The sequence below is a fragment of the Vicugna pacos genome, chromosome 22 (assembly GCF_048564905.1).
Source record: "Vicugna pacos chromosome 22, VicPac4, whole genome shotgun sequence".
Classification (NCBI taxonomy): Eukaryota; Metazoa; Chordata; class Mammalia; order Artiodactyla; family Camelidae; genus Vicugna; species Vicugna pacos.
This window is the reverse complement of record NC_133008.1, coordinates 26,692,549-26,716,229: the sequence shown is the minus strand read 5'-3', so window position 1 is coordinate 26,716,229 and position 23,681 is coordinate 26,692,549. Positions and strand designations below refer to the sequence as shown.

The 23,681-nt window shown below is 52.6% G+C and overlaps 1 protein-coding gene across 3 annotated transcripts; it reads left to right on the top strand.

The window, feature by feature from the left end:
- The first annotated feature begins 362 nt into the window (after positions 1–362).
- On the top strand, positions 363–23,361 carry KANK2 (KN motif and ankyrin repeat domains 2). Of its 3 annotated transcripts, XM_072947734.1 has the most exons (13): positions 363–489; positions 1,798–2,042; positions 3,014–3,127; positions 3,523–4,734; positions 13,922–14,095; positions 14,192–14,294; positions 15,105–15,344; positions 15,983–16,070; positions 16,562–16,781; positions 17,620–17,762; positions 19,093–19,293; positions 19,374–19,463; positions 21,172–23,361. In XM_072947734.1, exons 3-13 carry the CDS (start codon positions 3,091–3,093, stop codon positions 21,223–21,225), a joined length of 2,562 nt encoding a protein of 853 aa, XP_072803835.1. In that variant the 5' UTR covers positions 363–489; positions 1,798–2,042; positions 3,014–3,090; the 3' UTR covers positions 21,226–23,361. The 3 variants fall into 3 exon arrangements, with proteins under 3 accessions (XP_072803835.1, XP_072803838.1, XP_072803837.1); XM_072947737.1 differs by lacking the exon at positions 19,374–19,463; XM_072947736.1 differs by lacking the exon at positions 1,798–2,042 and having other exon boundaries at positions 395–489.
- The last annotated feature ends 320 nt before the right edge of the window (positions 23,362–23,681 follow it).

Genomic DNA, 23,681 nt, shown 5'->3' with positions numbered 1-23,681 from the left:
CCCCGCCTTCCCGCCCCGCGGTGGTCACGCCACCATGTACCAGGCCTGCGCTGGGCGGCTTCCAGCCCTAGGCCGGCTGGGGGAGGGGTGACCTCCCACAGCCACCACCACCGCCCGCCCTCCGCGCCCTCCAGGAGCTGGGCCCCGGCCAGCCCCGGCCAGCCCCGCCCCCTCCCGCCCTCCCGCAGCGGCCCAGCTGCAGTGGGCCGGGGAGGACAGCGATGGGGGGACCTTGCCCCGGGGGCTGGAGGAGGGGGCGAGGCCGGGCACCCCCACGAGGACACACACACCTGCCGTCCAGGTGCAATCGTGTCTCCTCCCCATCCCCCTCCACCGTGGCGGGGCCAAAGGCGACTAGAGGGGGCGGGTCGGCCCAGAGGGGGCGGGGCGGGGGCGGAGCTACCAGTGAGGGCCGCTTGGCCGGGCGGCGGCGCGCGGAGGACGCACGGGCGGCGGGACTCTGGGACGGCAGCGGCTGGAGCGCGGGAGGCGAGTAGGACCCGGGCTGGGTCGGGGTTCGAGTCCGGTTCGGGGTTCGAGCGTAGTCCCCATCCCACCCTACCCCACCTCCAATCCCGGGGCGGGATCTCGCCGGTCTCTACCAGCTGCTACCTCCAACTCCATCAACTATGCCCAAACTTTCCGGACTTTTGAGTGTTTCGGTCCCCGTGCCTCTGTCCCGTTCGCATCTTTGACCCTGTCCCTGCTTCTCTCCCCCAACCCCATCTCCCATCTGTACCTCCGTGTCCCTTTGCTCCATCACTGCCTCCCCTCTGCTCCTCTCCCATGTCTCCGTCCTCCTTTCTATCTCAGCCTCGCCACCTCCCCCCTCGTCTGTCCTCCTTCGCCCTCCTTCGCGGCCGGGCCAGAGCCAGGCCCCAGGCGGCGGGAAGGCGGCCGAGCGTCCGGCCAGGCTGGGCCTCGGCCTGGCTGCTGAGCCGGTGTGGGGAGCGGCAGCTGTTTGCCATTAGCAGGGGACCCCGCAGGCCCCGCCCCCTCCCTGCACGGGGCGGGGGTCCCCCTCGCTCCTGTCTTTGGGGCGGGGAGAGGGGAGGGAAGACCCCAGAGACGCCCAGGCTGGTCTGGGAGAGGGGCTTTAGAAAGACCCCGCCCGACATTCAGGCCTGCCCCGAACGCAGCACCCCTTCCCAGGTCCTCCTACCTATCCCCTGTTGGGATGTCCTGTCTCCCTTTCTCTCCATATTTCTCTGTCCTTTCCCGTGTCCTCCCCAAAGTCCAGGAGTCCTATAAAGGGAGAGGAACCTCAGCCACAGACACCCACCGCCACTACACTTCCCCCCACCATCTTCTTTGTCCACGTTGAGTCCACACGGAGGATAGATGACTGGAGACTCTCAGACCTCAGTCTGGCTGTCTGGGAAATGGGCAGAGGGATGTGGAGAAGGAGGTGAGGGTGGCTTGGCTGGCAGTGGGGTAATCCATCAGGCTTAGGATTCAAATCCAGACCCAGCCACTTCCCGCTTCAGTGACCCTGGGCAAGTCACGGTGCATTCCTGTGCCCCCAGGTACCTCCTCTGTAAAACTGGGTGATAGCTACCTACCTGGTAGGGTTGTGTTGATCAAATGAGTTGCCAGGATGATGATTATAGTTAATATTGTTATTCACCCCACTCCTCTCCACCTCCAGGGGTCCCCGCAGGGGACCGTTCCTGCTCCCTGCCTCTGGTCTCTCTCAGGTCCCCAGAAAATATTTTTGATCAACTCTCTGTTGTGCATGGGGTGAGCCTCGAGGCAGGTGGAAAACCAAATTTCCTACAATCAGTGACTGTGTTCCAGGTATTGAAAGACGGAGAAGTGAGGACAGAGACGCGGAGAGACAGGGAGAGAGAAGTGAAGAGAGACGCAGAGAGACAGACGTGGAGAGACGCAGAGAGACAGACGTGGAGAGACGCAGAGACGGGGAGAGAGACGAAGTAAGACACAAAGCAAGTGGGGCGTGAGACAGGACAAGCTCGGCTGCCCCTGGAGCCCCAGCCCCGCCTTCATGCCCGGCAGGTGCCCCATCTGGCCCATCCTCCCAGGTACGCCCTGCCCTGGCACCCATAGGCTGGAAAAGGTCCTCTCTGGTGGTGGTTTGGGCTAGGACCTCCACAGCAGGGTGACTAGAAGTCAGACAACAGAAAGGACTGGCCAAACTCAGGAGGAGTGTTGGGGACAAAAGTGCCCTGGCAGGCCTCCAGGGATGGGGGGGTGGGTTAGTGAGAGGCCCTGATTGTCTCTCTTCTTTGCAGCCTCCAGGCATCCCCTCTGACTTCCTCCTCCCACCCCTGTGACTTCCCGGGCCTTCACCCGGCCTTCTGTCCCTGCTGCGCCCCCAAGCCTCCAGCCGGACGCATCCTGAGGGGGGAGCAGGAAGTTCTCGTGTAGCCCGGCAGCGAAACTGTTTATTTTTAGAGAAAATTGTTTCCATAAAGGGGAAAGGCTTTACTCCTCATTGCCTACCCTCAACTTTCCCTACCACTCCCCCACCCCTGCCTGGCCTGACCCAGCTCTGCTTTGGGGTCCCCAGCCCTGAGCTCTAGTTCTCTTTGTGCCCCTGTGTCTCTGTCTCCCAGAGTCCTTGCAGGAAGACTGTCTCCCCATTAGTGCCCCAACCCTCTGCCCACCTAAGCCCCCATCTGTCCCGGTAGCCAGCTCTTGGCCTGGGCTGGGGGGGAGGTGCAGGAAGGGTGGGGCCTGTCGGGCTTAGGCCCCCATCCTCTGGCCCTGGGGGGGGGTGGGCCTTGTGGAGGCGGGGCTGTGGGAACAGCTGGAGCCTGTCCAGGGGCTGGACAGATGTGCGGGCGGACCGTGAGGATTGGTTTCTTTGTTCCAGGCCATGGGGGCCCCCCACCCCTTTCCACAGCCAGGCCGGGTGTGTGCCTATGAGAGGGTCCCACGCACGGGGGAAGGGGGAAGTTCCAGGGGAGACAGTGATAGAGGGGGGTGGCCACATCCCCTTCCCTCCCCGCGCAGACTCCTGACTCCAGGCTCCATCACACCCCTTTCCCAGGTAAGCCTCAGCCTGTGCTGCAGGCAGTCTGACTCACGTCCCCCAAGTGACTCTCGAGGAACATCTGCAGCAAGAGGATGGCCCAAGTCCTGCACGTGCCAGCCCCCTTCCCAGGTCAGGGGTCTCGCTGAGAAGAGGGCCCTGCTCTGGGGTTGGAGGTGGGGGGTCACAGTCCTTTCCTGGAGGCCCAAGGAAGGATACAACCCTGCCCTGAGAGGCGTAGGGGAGGGGAGGGGGCCCTCCTTGAGGCGGTTGAGGGAGGACACGGCCCTACCCTGAGGACTTAAATGGGGACAGCTTGGCTCTGCACCAGAGGGTCTTCCAGGGAAGGAAGTTTGAGTGTGGAGACAAGGTCTTGTCTTGGTTGGGGGTCTGAGACCAGAGACAGTTGAGTGATTGAGTGCCTGGTGGGCTCCCATCCTTTGGGCAAATAAACCTTGACTCTCCCACCTTCACCCGGAGGAGGGGACCACAGTGTTCAGAAGCGCTGGCATCTCTCCCCATCCCAGGGACCCCTGGCCCAGCCTCCCCGCCCGCCTTCCCCACCAAGGAGCCCGACCTGCCCTACTCCGTGGAGACGCCCTATGGCTACCGCCTCGACCTGGACTTTCTTAAGTACGTGGATGACATCGAGAAGGGCCACACGCTACGGCGGGTGGCTGTGCAGCGCCGGCCGCGCCTGGGCTCCCTGCCCCGCGGCCCTGGCTCCTGGTGGACCTCCACCGAGTCCCTGTGCTCCAACGCCAGCGGGGACAGCCGCCACTCTGCCTACTCCTACTGCGGCCGCGGCTTCTACCCACAGTACGGCGCCCTGGAGGCCCGCACCGGCTTCAACCCTCGCGTGGAGCGCACGCTGCTGGATGCCCGTCGCCGCCTCGAGGACCAGACGGCCACACCCACCGGCCTGGGCTCCCTGACCCCCAGTGCGGCCGGCTCAACGAGCTCATTGGTGGGTGTGGGGCTGCCACCCCCGACGCCAAGAAGCTCGGGACTGTCCACGCCGGTGCCGCCCAGCGCGGGCCACCTGGCCCATGTGCGGGAGCAGATGGCCGGCGCCCTGCGGAAACTGCGGCAGCTGGAGGAGCAGGTGAAGCTGATCCCCGTGCTCCAGGTGAAGCTGTCGGTACTGCAGGAGGAGAAGCGGCAGCTCACGGTGCAGCTCAAGAGCCAGAAATTCCTAGGCCACCCCACAGGGGCCCGGGGCCGCAGCGAGCTCTGCCTGGATCTCCCTGAGACCCCCGAGGACCCGGTGGCCCTCGAGACCCGGAGCGTGGGCACGTGGGTCCGAGAGCGGGACTTGGGCATGCCCGATGGGGAGGCAGCCCTTGCCGCTAAGGTTGCCGTGCTGGAGACCCAGCTCAAGAAAGCGCTCCAGGAGCTGCAGGCAGCTCAGGCCCGGCAGGCCGACCTCCAGCCCCAGGCCTGGCCACCACCGGACAGTCCGGTCCGTGTGGACACCGTCCGGGTGGTGGAGGGCCCACGGGAGGTGGAGGTGGCAGCCAGCATAGCTGCCGGGGCCCCTGCACAGCGAGCCCAAAGTCTGGAGCCCTACGGGACAGGGCTGCGGGCCCTGGCGACTTCCGGCGGGGCTGAGAGCGCCCCTGTATTCCGCAGCCATGAGGTGGTGGAGACAATGTTCCCAACGCCCACTGCATCCACCGGCAACGTCCACCTGGTGAAGAAGATCAGCATCACAGAGCGCAGCTGTGATGGGGTAGCAGGTGAGCCATAGCGGGCCAGGGAGGATGGTGGAGGGTCCCTCTTTCTTCCTCTGAATGCCAGGGTCCAGCCCAGCCCTGGGCTTCCACCAGACAGACCAACTCCAGCTTTCAGAGCCTCAGTCTTTTTCTGCAAAAAGGGCATTGTTGTGCTGCCGACTCAGTGCCTCTAGGGACCATGCAAAGAGATTGATTGTCTGTTAAGTATGTGTGCTCATGTCTAGCATGTTGTAAATGTCTAGAAAACAGGAGGTCCATGTGGGACGGTCCCCATGGCAGTTGGTTGCTGGGCAGAAAAAAACCCTCCCTGTTTGTTCAGTTCAGTAAGTGGCAGGAACCAATCTCAGACCATGAAAAGGAAATACATTATTCACATAATTTGGTGACAGCTTCAGGTGTAGCTGGATCCAGGTGCTTAAATATCATCAGGAATCTCTAATTCTTTCTTTCTCTTCCTGTGTGCATCCTGGAGGCTTCTCTCTCAAGCGAGCAAAGATTACCCCACCTCTCCGGGCATCTATTCTTGCAGCAACATGGACTGGGAGCCCCTCAATCCAGATAGCACCAGTAAAAATCCCAGGGGTGGCTCTCCTTGGCTGGCTTGGGTCATGTGCCATCACTGAGCTAATGACTATGTCCCTCATTGCCCAGGCCCAGATCCTGGGGATAGAGGAGTCCCACCCAAATCCTCAAGGAGGAAGAGGTTGCTCCCTGGAGGAAGTACTGAGTCCTCATGCCAGGAAAGGGGATGTGGGATGTGCAGAACGGCAGCTGCCCCACCACCACTGTCCTGAGGCCCCTGGGAGAAGCTGCCAGAATGATTCATAATAATAACAGCTGTTCTTTATTGAACACCAGCCTGGTGCTGAGTGCTCTGATAAGTGTTTCCCCCATGGAGGGGCTACAAACAGTGGGCTGTGCAGCCAGGCAACCTGGGTTCAAATTCCACTTCTTAGTGTGTGACCTGAATGAGCAGCGTCACCATCTCCAGGTCTCAGCTTCCCCATCTGTGAAGCGACAGAATAACGGTCACCACCCCTAGAGCCCGTGTGAATTAGCGCACTCAGTAAGCACTCAGTCAGTGTTTGTTGCTGCTTCTACTGATGATGTTCAGGTCAACTCCATTTGCATCTGGGGAAACCAAGGCTCAGGGAGAAGCTTCACTTGCCCTGTGTCACACAGCTGGGATCAAAGCCCAGGCCGGCTTGAACCTGCAGCCAGGCTCAAAGGTGGAGCTCAGATCCGCATCCCAGCCTCGAATGTCAGATGGTCAGAGCCCCATGGAGGGACCGGTGGGCACAAGCTGGAGGGCGGGGACCCAGCTGTGTTTTCTTGTTTCCCCATGTTGTTCCTGGCCAGCTCTGGACTCCACCCCTGGGTTCTGCGTCTATCCCAAACATCCAGCCCTGCGACTCTGGCCCCCAGCCAGGGGCTCCGCCCGGCCCAGCCTCAAGATCTCTTGAGAGGCAACCTCCATTCCAGAGATGCTTCTAGGGCAGCCATGGGGCCTCCTTCCTCCAGGACACACAGACGTAGTGATGCCCCACACTATGCAATCTGCTGCCCCCAGAAAGTTCTCCCTTATGTCTCCCTTAACTCCCTCTTGCTGCAGCCAGCCTCAATCTCTGCCATGCTTGTGCCGAACTGGCATGTGCTAATTCATTTTAGCGCCTTCTCATTCAGCAAATGTTTATTGAGTGCCTGCTATGGGCCAGACTCTTCTAGACACTGGGGACACAGCAGTGAACAAGACAGACAAAAGCCTCCTCAATAAACAGGAGACCACAAGAAACAAGTGAAGAAGTATCATTTCAGAGGACACATGTTTGAAGCAAATAAAACAGGGGCATGGGGTGGTGGCCTGGGTTCAAATCCTCATTTCCATGATCCCTAGCTCTGTGCCCTTGAGCGAGCTGTTTAACCTCTCTGTGCTGCACTTGCAGATTGGGGGTCCTGATAGCCCAATGTCACCAAATCAGTGTGAGCTTAAATGCATCAGTTGGTGTTGGTTCAACGTGGTACCAGGCACTGCTGGTTGCTCAAGGGTTAGCTGTTGGCTCTTTGAACCAAGATGTGAAAGGAAAGAAGCATTCGGGTGATAGCTTGACAGGTGTTTGGGCCACATGTTCTTTTAGGTCGATCAGCTCAGAGGATGAGTCAGGGAGGGCTCCCTGGGGGAGGAGGCAGCAAGGAGCCCAACCTCTCTGCCACCTAGAGTTTGTTCACTGCAGCCAAGAGCAGGGATGGTAAGAGGCAGCCTTCCTCTTAGGCTGGCAAAGGTAGGTGAGGTAGGCAGAGGCCTGGAGACCCCATAAAGTCTCAGCCACCCCTCACCTTTCAAAGGCACCACAGGGATTAGTGGGGGAAGGAGCAGCCAGGCACATGCATCCATAGGGTCTCTCCAAGGCTCTGAAATTTCCTGTGCTCTTGTTTGAAACATTCCTATGAAAGCAATTCATATTCTTTGTGGAAGGTCTGGAAAATACGGAAGAATCTACAACACAAAGTAAAACCCCCATCAACCCACCACCGCCCAGACACAGCTGCTGTCAACACTTCTTCTTTCCTTCCATTTTTTTTTTGTAATGCGGAAAATAATATGTAGTTTTCAATTCTGGCGACACCAAGCTGATGGAATTTGCTGTGCTGCCTTATTTTATTTTTAAAAGCATTTAGGCAGCCCTGACTATGGGCCAGGGCATCATTTGATGCCCATTTCATATTTTAATTCATTTATACCTCCAGGGCCCCAATGAGGTGGGTGGTGTTTTTAACCCTCATTTTACAGATGAGGAAACTGAGGCACAGGGAGATAAAGGAATTTGCCCACAGTTCTCAAAGCCAGGATTTAAACTCTTTGATTTCTTTGATTTAACATTATGCCAGGGAAATTTCTTCTTAATTTTTTTTCCTTAATTTTCTTTTTGTGAAGGGGAGGAGGTAATTAGGTTTACTTACTTATTTTTTTTTAGAGGAGGTACTGGGGTTTGAACCCAGGGCCTTGTGCATGCTAAGCGTGTGCTCTATCACTTGAACTATACCTTCCCCGCCTTAATTCTTCTTAATTGCTTTACACACCATCTCCCATGGACTCTCTCCCTTCCTGCACTGGTTGGCCAAGTGATTTAAATTTTTAAAATTTTCTTTTTGTACTTAAGGAGCCCAAACCTGAGTTAATCTAATTCTTTGGCTGGTGGCAGCTAGCCCCAATGGGCTGCATGTGGCACCTGTCTTATTTTGCTTTAATTCTTTTTCCAACTTCGTCCTCCATCTTTATTGCTGAAGGTTGACAAACATTTTCAGCTTTGCAAGGCATCTGATCTCTATTGCAGTGACTCAGTTCTTCCCCACCCTCCCCACCACCTCCAGCTTTACTGCGATATGTTTAATATACAGAAAATTGCACATTTTTAATATATACATTTTGATGAATTTGGTGCCTCCGTTCTGCCTTTGTAACATGTAAGCAGACATAGACAATATATAAATGAACGAGCATGGTTATGTGCCAATAAAACTCTATGGGCAGACACTGAAATTTTTATTTCATACGGTTTTCACATGTCCCAGAGAGATTCCTTCTTTTCATTTTTTTGCAGCCATTTCAAAATATAAAAACTGCCCACAGGCTGTGGTTCACCACCCTCTGCTCAATCACACCCCGCCCTCCCCACTGTAATATCATTCCTTGCAACCCACCTTCCAGAAGCTATATAGATATCTTAGTATTCTTAAAAAATATGCCCTGTGCCTGTTTAATTTCCTAAAATGGTATTGTGCTTTAGTTTAGGGGAAAAAAAAAATCTCATTCTGTTTCCTATTTTTTTCTTCCCTACACACTGTTTTCGAATTCTCCACCCTGATGTTTATAAATCTGGTTTGTCTCTTTTAATGACTGTGTAGCTTTCCGCCCTAGGTATGTGTTCTTTCTCATCTGATCCCCCCCTTGGTGGGCACCTAGGTTACTTCCAGCTCCTGGCTGCCGTGAACAGTGCTGGTACTATCATTGTCTGCTCCTTCCCAAGGGATTGCTGGGTCACAGAGAATTCAATTCATTCCAGATTTTGTCTGGTCTTCTCTGGAAAAGGTCTTCCTGTCCACGCTCCCAGCAGCCATGCTTTGGTCTGAGGTGCCCATTTCCTCACATCCCTACTAACATATAGTTTTACCTGTCTTTCTAAATTTTTGTCCATCTTAAGCTGGTGCCAAGTGGTGTCTTCTTGTTTTAATTTGCATTCCTTTGGGGAAGGGACCTGGGGCGTCAGGGGGGACACAGACAGCATCCCCAGAGTGGGATGCTGCGGTAACCACTCTCAAAGGAGACGCCACCGGGGAAACAGAATAAAGGAAAATTAGCATTCCTTTGATTTCTGGTGAGATGGGGCACCACCATGTATGTTTAATAAGAATCCTCTGTGAATCACTTACTTGTAGTCATTGTCCATTTTGCTTTGGGCAATTTTGAGATATACCTGGCATATTCCAGAATAGGGGTTGTCAAACTATAGCAGGCAGGCCAAATCCAGCCCACTGCCTGTTTTTATATACCCTGTGAGCTCAGAATGGTTTTTATGTTTTTATTTATTTTTATTTTTAATGGAGTTACTGGGGATTGAATCCAGGACCTCGTTTATGCTAAGCACGTACTCTGCCACTGAGCTATACCTACTCCCACCCTCGGTTTTTATGTTTTTAAATGGTTGAACAATGTGAAAAGAAGAATAACATTGTGCAATTATGAACAAAATTATATGAAATTCAAATTTATGAGAACACAGCCACACCCATTCATTTAATATGTACTGTCGAGGGCTGCTTTTTCTCTATTTGGGAACTTATGGTCCACTTGGCCAAAAATATTTACTCTATCTGGCCTCTTACAGAAAAATTTTGTTGACTCCTGTTCTAGGAGATAATTCCTTGCCTGTTTTTGGCGTTATGACTGTCTTCCCACAGCTTGTATCCTTCTGTCAATTAATTTTGCCTAGGAGTCCTTTTTTTTTTAAACCAAATAGAAATCTTCATGTTGAAATAGTTAAACTCATCATATTTTTCTTTTTTTAATTTTAATTTTTTTCTACTTGTGAGATATAATTGACATAACATGATATTAGTTTAAGGTGTACAAATTACTAATTTGATATATGTGTATATTGCAAAATGATTACCACAGTAAGTTTAATTAACATCTATCACCTCACAGAGTTACAGTTTTTTTTCCTGTGGTGAGAACTTTTAAGATCTACTCTCTTCGCAGCTTTCAAATACACAGTACAGTCATCATGCTGTACATTAATATCCCCAGGACTTATTTGCAAGCAGACCTCAGAGATATTGTGGGTTTGGTTCCAGACCCCTGCAGTATAAAACAAGTCACACACTTTTTTGGTGCATATGAAAGCTGTGTTTACACTGTAGTGTAGTCTATTATGTGTGTGGTAGAATTATGTCTAAAAAAAGTACACATCTTAATTAAAAAATAGTTCATTGCTAAAAACCGCTAACCATCAGCTGAGCCTTCAGCAAGTCCTAGTCTTTTTGCAATAGTAACATCAAAGATCACTGATTACAGATCACTGTAACAACTAAAATAATAATGAAAATGTTTGAATTATTGTGAGAATTACCAAAACGTGACACAGAGACATGGAGTGAACAAACACTTGGAAAAATGGTGCTGGTAGGTTTGCTCAATGCAGGGGTGCCACAAACCTTCAATTTGTAAAAAAATGCAATATCTGCAAAATGCAGTAAAGGTAGCCCAATAAAAGAAAGTGTTCCTGTATCTTATACCTGGAGGCTTGTACCTTTGGACCACCTTCCCCCGTCCTAGCCATCCCCCACCTCTGGCAGCCGCCAATCTGTTCTCTCTGTATCTTGAGTTCGGTTTCTTTTGATTCCACATTTAAGTGAGATCGCCTCGTACTTTCTACATGTGGTTTGTGCTTAGAGGACTTTTTTTCTTATTTGAAGTATAGTCAGTTACAGTGTGTCAGTTTCTGGTGTACAGCACAGTGTCCCAGTCATGCATATAAATATATTCATTTTCATATTCTTTTTTATTAAAGGTTATTACAAGATATTCAGTATAGTTCCCTGTGCCATACAGAAGAAATTTGTTTTTTAACTTTTTATATATAGTGGTTAACATTTGCAAATGCTTAAGGGACTTTTTAAAGTGGTCTTTCCCTTTCTTGAGGCCCCCAATATTCTGCTACATTGTCTTCCTGTCGCTTTGTAGTTGAGCCTTCATACTAATCCTTCAGAGGTTTTTTTATAAGAAAATGTTTTATTGACGTATAGTTGATTTACAATGTTGTATTAGTTTCTGGTGTACAGCATAGTGATTCAGTTATACATATATGTATATATACATATTCTTTTTCATATTGTCTTTTGTTATAGGTTATTATAAGATATTGAATATAGTTCCCTGTGCTGTACCATAGGACTTTGTTGTTTATCTATTTTATATGTAATAGTTTATTTGATTAATCCCAAGCTTCTAATTTATCCCTACCCTCCTTTCCCCTTTAGAAACCGTAAGTTTGTTTTCCATGTTCATGAGTCTATTTCTGGTTTGAAAATAAGTTTATTTGTCTCATTTTTTTAGAGTGCACATAAAAGTGACCTCATATGATATTAGTCTTCCTCTGTCTGACTTACTTCACTTAGTATGATAATCTCTAGGTCCATTCATTTTGCTACAAATGACATTAATTATTTTTATGGCTGAGTAGTATTCCATTGTGTGTGTGTGTGTGTGTGTGTGTACAATTTCTTTATCCAATCATCTGTCGATGGACATTTAGGTTGCTTCCATGTCTTGGCTACAGTATATCATGCTGCTATGAATACTGGGGTGCATGTATCTTTGAATTGGAGTTTTCTCTAGATATATATGCCTTGGAGTGGGATTGCTGAGTTGGACTTTAGTTCTTTTTTTTAAATGCATACACACATATATATATTTTTTTCAAATTCTTTACCATTATAGCTCATTACAAGAAATTAAATATAGTTCCCTGTGCTATACAGTAGGTCCTTGTTGTTTATCTGTTTTATATATAGTAATGTGTACCTATCAATACCAAACTCCTAATCTGTCCCTCCCCCCCAACCCCGGATTTTAGTTCTTATATATAAATTTTGATAACAGTTTACCCTGTCTCCCGGTGGAATAACAATAATAACTATTATCAGTTTCATTATTGTTATTGTTATTTCAGTATTGCAGTGCCTGACCTTGAACTTCTCAAGCTGGAAGGCACCATCCAAGCTTTTGAGGGGGTGGGGCCTGCTTCCCCCCGGGCAGGACTGGCCAGGAGGCTGCTCGACTTCACTTTTTTTTTTTTCACTTTTTAAAAAATTGTGGTAATATACATATAACATAAAACTTACTTTCTTAAGCATTTTTAAGTGTCCGGTTCAGTGTTAATAAGCACATTCACATTGTTGTACGTCCATCCCCACCATCCATCTCCAGAACTTTCCCATCTTCCCAAACTGAAACTCTTGCCCCAGTCACCACCAACTCCCCACCTCTGGCCCCCATCCCCTGGCAGCCACCAGTCTACTTTGTGTCTCTATGGATTTAACTCTCCTAGGGACCTCATATAAGTAGGATCATGCAGTATTTGTCCTTTTGTGACTGGCTCCTTTCACTGAGCAGCATGTCACTCCACCTGATTTTTTGAGCCTCCCAGGCATTTACATCAGGAGGCTTGAGTTCAGACTGACATTGAGATTGTCAACTGGTCCTTCTGCCTCCTGAGACCTTCCACTTGGCCACACAGTGCCACAAATTAGTTTGTTTGTTTGACGTGAATTTATTGACAAGGCTTAGAAAAATAAAAATTAGGAGATTCACATTAAAAGCCGGCGTTGGATCTTGGTTCCCCTTGGGAGTTGGAGTTCCGGCTCTGGAATCAGCCCAGCCCGGCCCTGCCCTGGGCTGGGACGCCGTCGGAAGTGTTTATGGCCAATGTGTCATCTGTTCAATGTGCTTTACTTGTGCTGAGTGTTGACTCCCTGTACTTAGCTCAAGTCAAGCGTCGCCCACGGACTTGAGGAAGTAGTTACTGTCAAAAAAAAGTTAACCGTTAAAGGGAATTAAAATGAATTGGTCTGCAGAGCCCATGGCTGGTGGCAGGAAGGGGACATCCTGGGGAAGTGGTGACAAGGAAGCCACATATGGCCTGGGAGGACCTGAGAGGGTTCCGAGACCCAGGCAGCCACTTGAAGTGGTGACTGGGTTTTTGGGATCCCCAGCTGGGGGAGCACCCTTGAGGGCAGGGGTGGGGGCTGGGTCCCACAAGGTCACATTTGTTCTCAGACCAACTTGGGTGGGCTTTTTCTAATTTTGATAAAGTGTGCACAACATAAAAGTTACCATTTTAACCACATTTGAGTATCCAGTTTGGTGGCATTAAGCACGTTCACATTGTTGTGCAGCCATTACCACCATCCATCTCATTTTCATTGGCCCGAATTGAAACTCTCCCTGGGTGGGGTTTTAATTTTCATTTTCTAATAGTCCTTATTGTTTCTTTTTCATGATTATTAACAGAACACCTGCTTCACTAAGTAAAGAAGGAAGCCAGATACAAAATGATTATGGCATAAGTCTGCTTCTGTTAAAAAAATTATAATATTAAATCTTATCAAAATACAGTTTACAATTCTCCTGAATTAACAAATTGTTCTTCAAGTGCTCTTGATGTGCAGCTGTTGCTCTAAGCTCTTTCCCTGACATTACTGTCTTTAGTCTGAACGACTCCGTGATGTAGGAAATGTCATTTGTCCGAGGCACAGAGAGGTTAAGTGACTTGCCTGAGGTCACACAGCACCTACCGGGACCAGACACAATGCTCAGTATGATGTCGGAGTGGGGGTCACAAGCCAGGATTACAGGGTCTCATGGTCCTCCCTGATCCTGACCAGCTGTGAGGCAGGAAACAAAGTGTGGTTGGAATTGGATTCTGCCACTTGTTAGCTGGGTGACCCTCTGTGCCTCAATTTCCTTATTTGTAATAACCCATCTTCTGCACGGGCTGGGAAGACTTGATGAAGAAATGTCAGAGTGAGCCTTCAGGGCACCTGGTTCTGTGACCCCAGGAGGCAGTTATTATTACTGTTCTTATTTTGCTATTGTTGCCCAGAGTGAGAGCCTCTTTTCGTGTCCCGTCAGGTTTCCCACAGGCTCCTGCAGAGTCGTCCTCCTCACGCTCGGAGTCTGAGGGGCCCTCCCTGGCACAGCCCGAGAAGAACACAGGCCGGGTGCCTGCCTGTGATGCCGCCAACAGGGAGCCCACCAGGCAAGCAGCCTCTCAGGAGTTGGAGTCACAGGAGGCCGGGGGAGTAGGTAAGTGGAGGTGGCCGCCGAGAGGGCCAGGCACCAGAGGCCCAGGGGTGGGGTCTGGCTTTGGGAGACCCTCACCACACCACCCTTCCCCACCAGGTGGGGCCCAGGCAGGCGTGCGGTCCATCATGAAGCGGAAAGAGGAGCCCGCAGACCCCGAGGGCCGGCGGAGGAGCCTCCAGTTCGTGGGGGTCAACGGCAGGTAAGAGGACTGGTCTCAGCCCCTTGCTTTGATTCATTCATTTAACAGAAGCACAGCAGACAGATGAGGAAACTGAGGCCCAGTGGGGCCCAGGGGGCTGGCTCCAGCGCCTGTGCAGTTACTGCTCAGCCATCCTGCCCCTCAGGAGCTGCCAGACTCCCCTCGCCTCCCCGCTGGAGCTGCTGGTCCAGCGCACTCTCAGGCACTAATGGGCAGTTTCAGCGCAGCATGGTTGGAACAATAATGGGGGATGCTTAGGCAGCATGGGGCCCTGGAGGAGGCAGTGATGGCCCCAGGGAAGTCACTGATGGAGGGGACACATGTCTACAGGACAAGCAGAAGCTTGCAGGGTGCAGAGTGGGGGGGCGCGGTCCCTTGGTGGAGGGCACAGCCTGGATGAAGTCTCAGAGCTGGGGCAGAGCACTGACGTGAGAAGCGGGAGAACTGGGGAATGATGGTCAGGGACAGTTGGGGGATGTGAAGCGTGGACTCTGTCTAGAGGAAGCAAGAAGCACGAGGGTCCTATATGCAGTGGGGTGAGGGTCTGAACCAGTATAACACCTGTGTAAAGAGCAAAGCAGGAAGGGTATCAAAGGATGGAAGGGAAAAGCAGTGCCCCTCCCTACCCCCAAGCACGATCACAAACATAGCCAGTATTTATTGAGCACTTACTGTGTGCCAGGTGCTGTAAGCGGCATCCCTGCAGCCCTGTGAGGTTGATACTGGCATTATACCCATTTAACAGATGGGGAAACTGAGGCCCAGAGAGGTCAAGTGCCCCTCCCCCACCATCTGCAGTGTCTCCCCCAGGTATGAGTCCTCATCTGAGGATTCCAGCACGGCAGAGAACTTCTCGGACAACGAGAGCACAGAGAACGAGGCCCCAGAGCCGGAGGAGAGGATCCCGAGTGTGGCCGAAGCCCCCCAGCTCAGGCCCAAGGAGGTGGCAAAGGCCAAGACCAGCCAGGAGGAGTGCCAGCTGTCCCGGGAGCCTCGGCACATGCCCACAGCTGAGGGGGCGTCAGGATCCAATGCAGAGGAGGAGATCCGGTCTGTTTTCTGTGTGGGAGGGATTCAGGCAGGGCTTAGGGGGACAGAGAGGTGACCTCCACCTCAAATGCCATCATTCAGACCCTCTGAGGGAAACTCCCATCAGTCATGCACACCTTAGTCTGAATTAGTGAACAAGTACTTTTCTCCTAGACATCTGAAGGTGTGGAGATTTTGATAAAAGGCCTGATGGGGGCAATTTGGGCTGTTGGGGCTAGGATTTAAGGGGCAGGCAGTTTGTCCTTAAGCCTCCCACCTTCTTTGGGACATTTGCCCCACCTGCCCCTCCTGTTTATGTTTCTTTTTCTCTCCCATGATGAAAAATCTGCCCTCAGAAAAAGATTTTCCATCTGCCACTGGCCACTTGGAATTTTGGCCTTTGCATCCACTTTGTCTTGGGGTCGGTATGTTCTTCATGTCGGCCCCTGGGGGTACAGTGTAAAAGTGTGTCCCCAGAGAAGGGGGGTGTGAGATTCCACCACTCTGGTAAGCCCTGGCAGGACTGGGTGAGGGCCGCCCTGGTGGAGGGAGTTGAGGCCCTCTCTGAGCACCACAGCTGGATGTGGGGAGTTGAGGGCACTCAGGAGGCTGAGGTGGGTGCTCCCAAGATAAACTCCCCATTCATCTGCCCCTGGCAGGATGGAGCTCAGCCCCGACCTCATCTCAGCCTGCTTGGCCCTGGAGAAGTACCTGGACAACCCCAAAGCCCTCAGCGAGCGGGAGCTGGTGCGCTGGGGCCCTGGGCCTGGGGTGGGGGTCTCCTTCCCTCCACCCCCACCCCAGCTTCTCTTCGTCTACAGTGTCTCTCTACTTCTGCCTCTTGGGGATCCAGGCTGGAAGCTTGGGGTGGGTGGGTGCTTGAGTCGTGGGTCTTAGAGATGTGCGAGGGAGGCGAGGAGGGGCCGAGGATGATGGCCTGCCAGCAAAGCTGGCCTTGGTTTGTTCCTTCAGGGGCTTGACGGAAGGGGCTGGATTATTTCCCTTCACGGGTGTCTGCACTTGCCTTTGAAGATCACATCCAGACTGCAGATGCTCACCCCTTCCTCTGAAGGCATATCTGGGATGGCAGTGTCTACACTTCCTGTAGGGTCTTGGGACGGGGACACTATACTTTGCTCCAGGGGGCTCGTCTGGTTCAGAATGGGGATGTCTACACACCCCTTGTGGGGCTTCATCTGGGCCCTCACGCCCCCTTGTCCTCCCCAACCTGCATCCAGAAAGTGGCCTACACCACGGTGCTGCAGGAGTGGCTGCGCCTGGCCTGCCGCAGCGACGCCCACCCGGAGCTGGTGCGGCGCCACCTGGTCACCTTCCGGGCCATGTCAGCGCGGCTGCTGGACTACGTGGTCAACATCGCCGACAGCAACGGCAACACCGCGCTGCACTACTCCGTGTCCCACGCCAACTTCCCCGTGGTGCGGCAGCTGCTGGACAGCGGTGAGCCCGGCGGGGCGGGACGAGGGGTTCCCTGGCAGGCAGGCTGGCCGACACCTCGGGTTTGATGATCTGATGAGGGAGCACCGCCCTCCCAGTCTGGCGGAGGAGATGCCACCCTCACATTATGATGGGGGAGACACTGTCCTCCCAGTCTGGTGAGGGAGGTACAGGCCCTACCTGTGGCCCCATTGTATTGGAAAAGGCAGACATGGTCTTATGGAAAACTAGTGGCCCTTCCACCACCCCTAACGACCCCTGTATAATGAAGGTGACACCTCTGGAACCCTACTCTGAGGGAAGGACGTGGCCTCTGGTCTGGGGATTGGAGAGAAGTTGGGGTCCTCAGTTAGTCAGGAAGAAAGTTGCCCTTCCTTGGTGTGATGGGGAAGACACAGCCCCCGTGTCCGTCTGATGAAGGAGGCAGAGCCCACACTCTAAAGGAAAAGACAGGGGCCAGTCTGAAAGGTGACTGGGAGCTCTTCCAGATTAACGAGGGAGACACAGTTCCTACTTTCAGCCGTAAGTGTCGGTGCCAGTGTCCTGGGAGCCCCAGTCTGCTGGAGCAGATGCAGCCTCCACCTCTAGGAGTCCCTCCCATAATGGAGATGGAGACCCGGGGGCAGAATGGGGTTCTCAGGCCAAGAGAAAGGAGGAATTAGGCCACGCCTAGCCTGATGGAAGAGACACAATGCCCAGCGCTCGTTACGGTGGTGAGCAAGGCTTCCAGTCTGACGGCAGAGACGTGGCCTGGTCCTCGGGGACCATCCCCCAGCCTTGAGGCACACTGGCCAGCATCAGGGGACCTGTGGGCTGATGTCCTCCCGGCGCCTCCCCTCAGGCGTCTGCCAGGTGGACAAGCAGAACCGCGCCGGCTACAGCCCCATCATGCTCACCGCCCTGGCCACCCTGAAGACCCCGGATGACCTCGAGACTGTCCTGCAGCTCTTCCGGCTCGGAGACGTCAACGCCAAAGCCAGCCAGGTACGGGCCCTCGGGGCTGCATACCAGGAGAGGCCTTCCCGCTTATTAAGTCCTGGCTGTGCCCCAAACCCAAGGGGAGGGTTCCCACCCAACAGGTGAAGAAACTGAGGCTCAGAGAAGTATTTGTTTCCTCTAGGTCAAATTAGAAGAGAGGGGACTTGAACCTGGCGGTCCAGCCCCTGAGCCCCATTCTTAATGAACTGCCTGTCAGGCTGCCTCTGATATAGGACCCTGTGATAGAAACGGGAGGATGTGGGAGGACATGGGGGTCCTCAGCCTCTCAGCCTTTCTTAATCCGACACCATCCCACATCCTGCTCGGTAATTTACTCAACAGCAACTGGACACTGGGGACTGCAGTACTGGACAAGCAGGCACAGTCCCTACCCTCCCAAAGCTCACCAGCCAGCCCAGAGCTCCGGGAGCCCAAGCATGGGAGGCTTGGAATGGGTTCAGACTCAGGGCTGCAGGAAGCCACTGGGGGCGTTTAAAAGCAGGACATGTGGGGTGGGCTGCCTTCTGGTTTGAAATCTCCCTTTGGCTGAGTGATAGGGAGCAGAAGCTGGGAGATTATGGAGGTGACTGGGGTGTGGACGAGTGTCAGGCAGAAGAGCAGGGCAGCCAGGACCCTGTGGGGACAGCGAAGAGGGGAGAGATTTGCAACAGCCTACACGCAGTGACAAAAGGGGCATGCTGTGATGACACATCACAGAAGCTACTTGCTTTTTTACTGTTTTCTTTCTTTTTAAAATTCTTTTGGTGGTTTAAATTTTTTAATTGAGGTGAAATGCACATAAGATTAACCCTTTTCTACTTTTTTATTTTTTTAATTAAAAATTTTCTTTTTTTTTTTGTCAGGGGTGGGTAATTATGTTTATTTAGTTTTTAGATGGAGGTACTGGGGATTGAACCTAGGACCTCATGCATGCTACCATTGAGCTATTTCCCTCCCTCTGATTTGATTTTTATGGAGGTTTACTTGGCACACAGAATAGTGTACAATTTTTAGCTCAACATATTTTTACATACATCTGTGCCTATGAGTTAGGAATGTGATTTAGGTGGGTGTAAGGGTGGGGAGGCATAGAGTGCCTCCCCGAGGAGGAGACATTTAAGCTGACCTGAGAGATGAGAAAGAGCCAGCAGGAGGAAGAGGGACCAGCAAGTGCAAAGGCCCAGTGGTAGGCAGAATTATTTGAGGTGCAGAAGGAGGCCCTCAAGTGGAGGTGCTGTTAGCATCAGAGTACTCAGGAACCGTGGAAGGTTCTGGAGCAGGGGTGTCACGCTCTGCAGTGTGCATGATCCATAAGCCTGTTCCTTGCCCTGCCCAGGCGGGGCAGACAGCCCTGATGCTGGCAGTCAGCCACGGGCGGGTGGACGTGGTCAAAGCCTTGCTTTCCTGCGAGGCGGACGTCAACGTGCAAGACGATGACGGCTCCACAGCCCTCATGTGCGCCTGCGAGCACGGCCACAAGGAGATCACGGGGCTGCTGCTAGCCGTGCCCAGCTGCGACATCTCCATCACCGACCGTGTGAGTCCCCATCCTGGCGCACCCCGGGGAGGGTGGGAGCCCGGTGCAGGGCGTCAGCATAGAAAACGGATGCTTTACAGGATGGGAGCACAGCTTTGATGGTGGCCTTGGACGCGGGACACAGTGAAATTGCCTCCATGCTGTATTCCCGCATGAACATCAAGTGCTCAGTGAGTCTCAGTCTCTGCCGGGCAGCAGAGGGGGGCGGGGGTCCTCAGGGGGCGGATGGTGTAGGGGGCCTACGTCAAGGACTGTGTGGTCAGCTGCTTGTTGAACCTTCCCGCTGCCCCCGTGAGGAAATAAGGCACAGAGAACTGAGACTGCAGCCCCAGGTGACATCACAATATTCGAACCCAGATCTGTCTGGTTCCAGATGCATGCCCTTCATTACCACACTGAGGACTTCCGCTTTGACTCGAAGCATGCAGTGTATTAACGGCCTTGAGAGGTCTCACTGTAAAGAGACCTAACCTAGCTGTGTCTAACTCAGTATTTCTCTGATTAGACCACAGAAGTCTGGGTTTGTTTTTTTTTTTTAAATCATGCCTGTTAGCAAAACACTTTTTTGGAAACCTTAACAGGAGGGTAATATTGATACTTTCTGTGTCCTGAGTGCTTGATGGAGGAGACAAGCCCTTCCAGTCTGATGGGGGAGACAGGGGTACACCTCATAAGTCTCCAAAGCCCTGCCCTTGTCTGATGGAGGAGACAGTCTAAGGGACTGTGTACCAGGTGCCTCTCAACAAGTGTGATTTCTTGAACCTCCCACAATAACCCAGTTCAATTGCATAAAGTACTGTTATTATTTCCATTTTTTAGGTGGGGAAGCTGAGGCTTAGAATGGTTACACTCCTGGCCCAAAGTCTCACAGACAGGAGGGACAGGGACCTCGGGGTCTGAATCCAAACTGGGGTCAGGAGCCTCGCTGCTCCTTTGCACTTGCCCAGCCTCCCTGAGGCATGTCTGGGGCTGGGTTTGAGGGGGGTGTGGTGGACGTCGACCACAGCAGTCTGCCAGGAGAGAGAAGGTTGCTGAGACGTAAGCCACGTGGCTCTCACCTGGCTTCCACGTTCTTCCTGAGGCTCCAGGTCTTTCTGGCTTCACTCCTCAGGGTGTGAGGACAGCTGAGCCTCAGGTGTGGCGCTCAGGGCATCACCTGGGGATCAGCTCTGGGCTTCTTTTCCTCAGCTGGGAGATGAGGGTGATGGGGCTGGGTAGTGGTGTCCTGCTATACAATGTGTGGTCCTGCTCCCAAGGACTGCTGAGGGACAAACCCCACTCCTCCATCACTGTCCACCTGGACCACTGCCGCTACCCCTGCCCTGGTTCCCTAGCTCCCACCCTCACTGCCCCTCCAATCTGTTCTCCCCAGAACAGCCAAGGTCACTTGTCGGGGTCCATCCCACCTCTGCTCACAGCCCTCTGTGGCTCCCACCACCCCACTTGGAGAAAAAGCCAAAGTCATCCACAAAGCCCACCAAGCCCTGCTTGACCACCCTCACCTGTCCACTCTCTCCTTCCCCTCTGCCTTCTCACTGTGCTCCAGCCACACTGGCCTTATCCTTGCCCCTGCCTCAGGGCCTTTGCACTTGATGTTTCCTTTGCCTGAACTGCCCTGCCCCTTAGCTGGCCCCCCAGCTCAGACATCACCCCCCACCATCACCCACTCTCCACATTCATCACCTTCCACTCCTTCTCCTTCGGGAATATCCTCTACTCCATTCACATGTGTGTTTCTCTGAAGCATCTCCTCCTCAGCGTTGCCTCCTTGAGGCCAGGAGGCCAAGGCCTCTTCACTCACTGCAGGTGCAGGGCCAGCCAACAAAGTTGGCACCTCAAAAGGATGCCAAATGAAAGGAATCCTGCTTCTCGTTTCAGTTTGCCCCGATGTCTGATGATGAGAGCCCTGCGTCGTCCTCTGCAGAAGAGTAGCCATGAGGCGGTGGTCCCCAGAGGTGCCTCTCCTCGGGGAAGGGGGTGCCAGGCAGCCCCAGAGTGGAGCCTCGTCCCTCATCCCTCCTTCCTGGTCCCCTCCCTGGCCAGCCCCCAACCCATCCCCACCAAGGCCCAAGTCTTCAAGGCAAGTGGGTTTTTCTTCTGCTTCCCAGGGGGAGCCCCCAGCAGTGACAAGACTTCAGCTACAAGCTGGTTTTTCCTAGTACCCCAGTTCAAAGCAGCCGCAACACAGACCAGAGCTAAATTCTTATATAATTGGTGCCAGTGGCTGATGCTGGGGCGTGGGTTTGTGAAGAACACTGAGAACAATTGACTGGCAATATACGTGGAGGAGGGTGAGAGGGGAAAAATACTGTATTTTTAAATCATTGTCGGGGGAGAGGGGAAAAAATCAGGTTATTTGTTGCCAGATTTGAAAGTCACTGGAATTGCACATTTTCCTTTGAATCCTGAATGTTACTACACATGGATCGGATCGCGTCTGGAGTGGCGTAACGCCCCCTCGTCACACCTCCCCCTCCATTTAATTGTCTGGTATATAATAGCGTCTTGTCCACTCCCACCCGACCCCAGACGGCTTTCTTAGTGGAATTTTCTTCTGGTCTCTTCACACAGCAGATCCTGTCCTTATCACCCGGGGTAGGAAATGTCATTGTTTCTTCTGCGTTCTGCTTGTTGTCACAGCCAGTGTCGCCCCTATTCAGGTGGGGTGGGGGTGGGGGGAGCTCAGGACCCAGCAGCCGAGATGTGCCAGCAGTTCCCATGGAGAAATTACCCAGCAATCCATCCCCTCCCTGCAGGGGGACCCTGGCAGATACTCATTTTCCTAGAAAAATCCTTCAGACCTGGAGACTCAGGAAATGAATCCAGTTCCCAGAGTGGCCGCTGCATCCCTGGGCTTGGCACCCCAGTAACGGGGCCATCCTTGTCCTCTCCAGACTCCAGAATTTCTCTCCTCAAAGGAAAGAAAACAGGGCATGAGACTGTGGCAAAGCATTGGCGCAGGGCCAGCAACGCCATGTGTGCTCCATTAAAAGTTGGCTGCCCCCAAGGGCTCCCAGTGCAAACTTAAAGAGACAGGGCTTTGCCGAAAACCAAACAAGGGCCAGCTGGGTTTTTTTGGTTTATTTGGTTTTTTGTTTTTTGTGTGTTTTTTTTTTTTTGGTTTTCAAACAACCTACAGGCTTTCCAGAGCTGCCTGGAACGGAGCCTGCTGGAAATGGGGCTCTCCCAGCACACGCAGTTCCCTGCATGACCTATTTTGTCCTGAGCATCTCAATGCAGTTTTTTCTCATTCTTTCCTTTTGTGACCAAAAAGAAGGTGGGGACCAGGTTTTGAGTCTCAAAAAGTGCCTTGTGACCAGACAGTGAGATCCCTAGCTCTTAGGTGTCCTGCCCTCCCTTGTCCAGTTCTCAGCTCGGCCATCAGGGTTGAAGCCAAACCCCAGCAGGACAGAGCAGTCCCTTCGGCTCTTACATGTTCATTCAGTAAAGCTAAGTGCAGGCTTCTCTTCTAGAAAAGTAGGTTTCCTGGCTTGATAGAGTCCTGCTTGCTTTGATTCTGATGGAAGGGATGTTACCTAAGACAAAGAGCTTGGATGATGAAAGGAGACATCCCGGTTTGTGTGTGTGTGTGTGTGTGTGTGTGTGTGTGTGTGTTTGTGCACGCGCACACACACGTACGCATAAACTGGAGGGGGGACAGAACCCAAGCTGACTGGGGGCGAGCATTAACAGAAGGCCACAGCTCTGGGCAGCTTTGGGAAGTGGTACAAGAATTGTGTGCCTGTGTGTCTGGCCCTGGAGCCAGTGGGTGTGTTTATTTGGAATTCCCAGACGCAGCTCTTTAAACTGCGCCCCCCCCCCCCGGGAAGTCCGTATTTATCCCTGTGCTCGCTGGTCCCCCACGCCCATTGCGCTTGGCGTGCCAGTCCACAGGGGTCCTGCCTCTGACCCCGCTCTCTTCTCACGTGTACTCATGACCTTGAACTTCACTTTGTGACCACGGTACGTCCATAAAGTCAGTATTACACTTAAATGAAGTATTCCTTTTTGTAATCGTTCTTTAGAAGGTAAAGGAATTTAATAAAGCTACCTTATGATAATACCAAAGCATCTGTATCTGGTCTTGTCTCACTGAACTCATCCTGAAGCTTTAAAATCGATCTCTTTTTAAAAACTGACTTACTTGAACAGTGTTCGACGCTACAGAAAAGTGGCAAGACTATTACAGTAAACTCCCTTACGCTCTGCCCTACACTGGCACTGTCCAAGACTGTAGCCACTAGCCACCTGTGGCAATTTCCACTTAAATGTAAATCAACTGTAATTAATTCATGCTCAGCGGCTGCCTGTGGCTGGTGGCTACTGTACTGGGCTGCAGAGACACAGAGCCGCCACCACTGTGGCAAAAAGTTCTAATCAAACCCACT

Coding starts and splice junctions, on each gene's coding strand:
- KANK2 (XM_072947734.1), top strand. CDS start 3,091: ATGGCCCAAGTCCTGCACGTGCCAGCCCCCTTCCCAG. Junction 17,763..19,092: donor TCAACGCCAAAGCCAGCCAG/GTACGGGCCCTC, acceptor TGCCCTGCCCAG/GCGGGGCAGACAGCCCTGAT. Junction 19,294..19,373: donor ACATCTCCATCACCGACCGT/GTGAGTCCCCAT, acceptor GATGCTTTACAG/GATGGGAGCACAGCTTTGAT.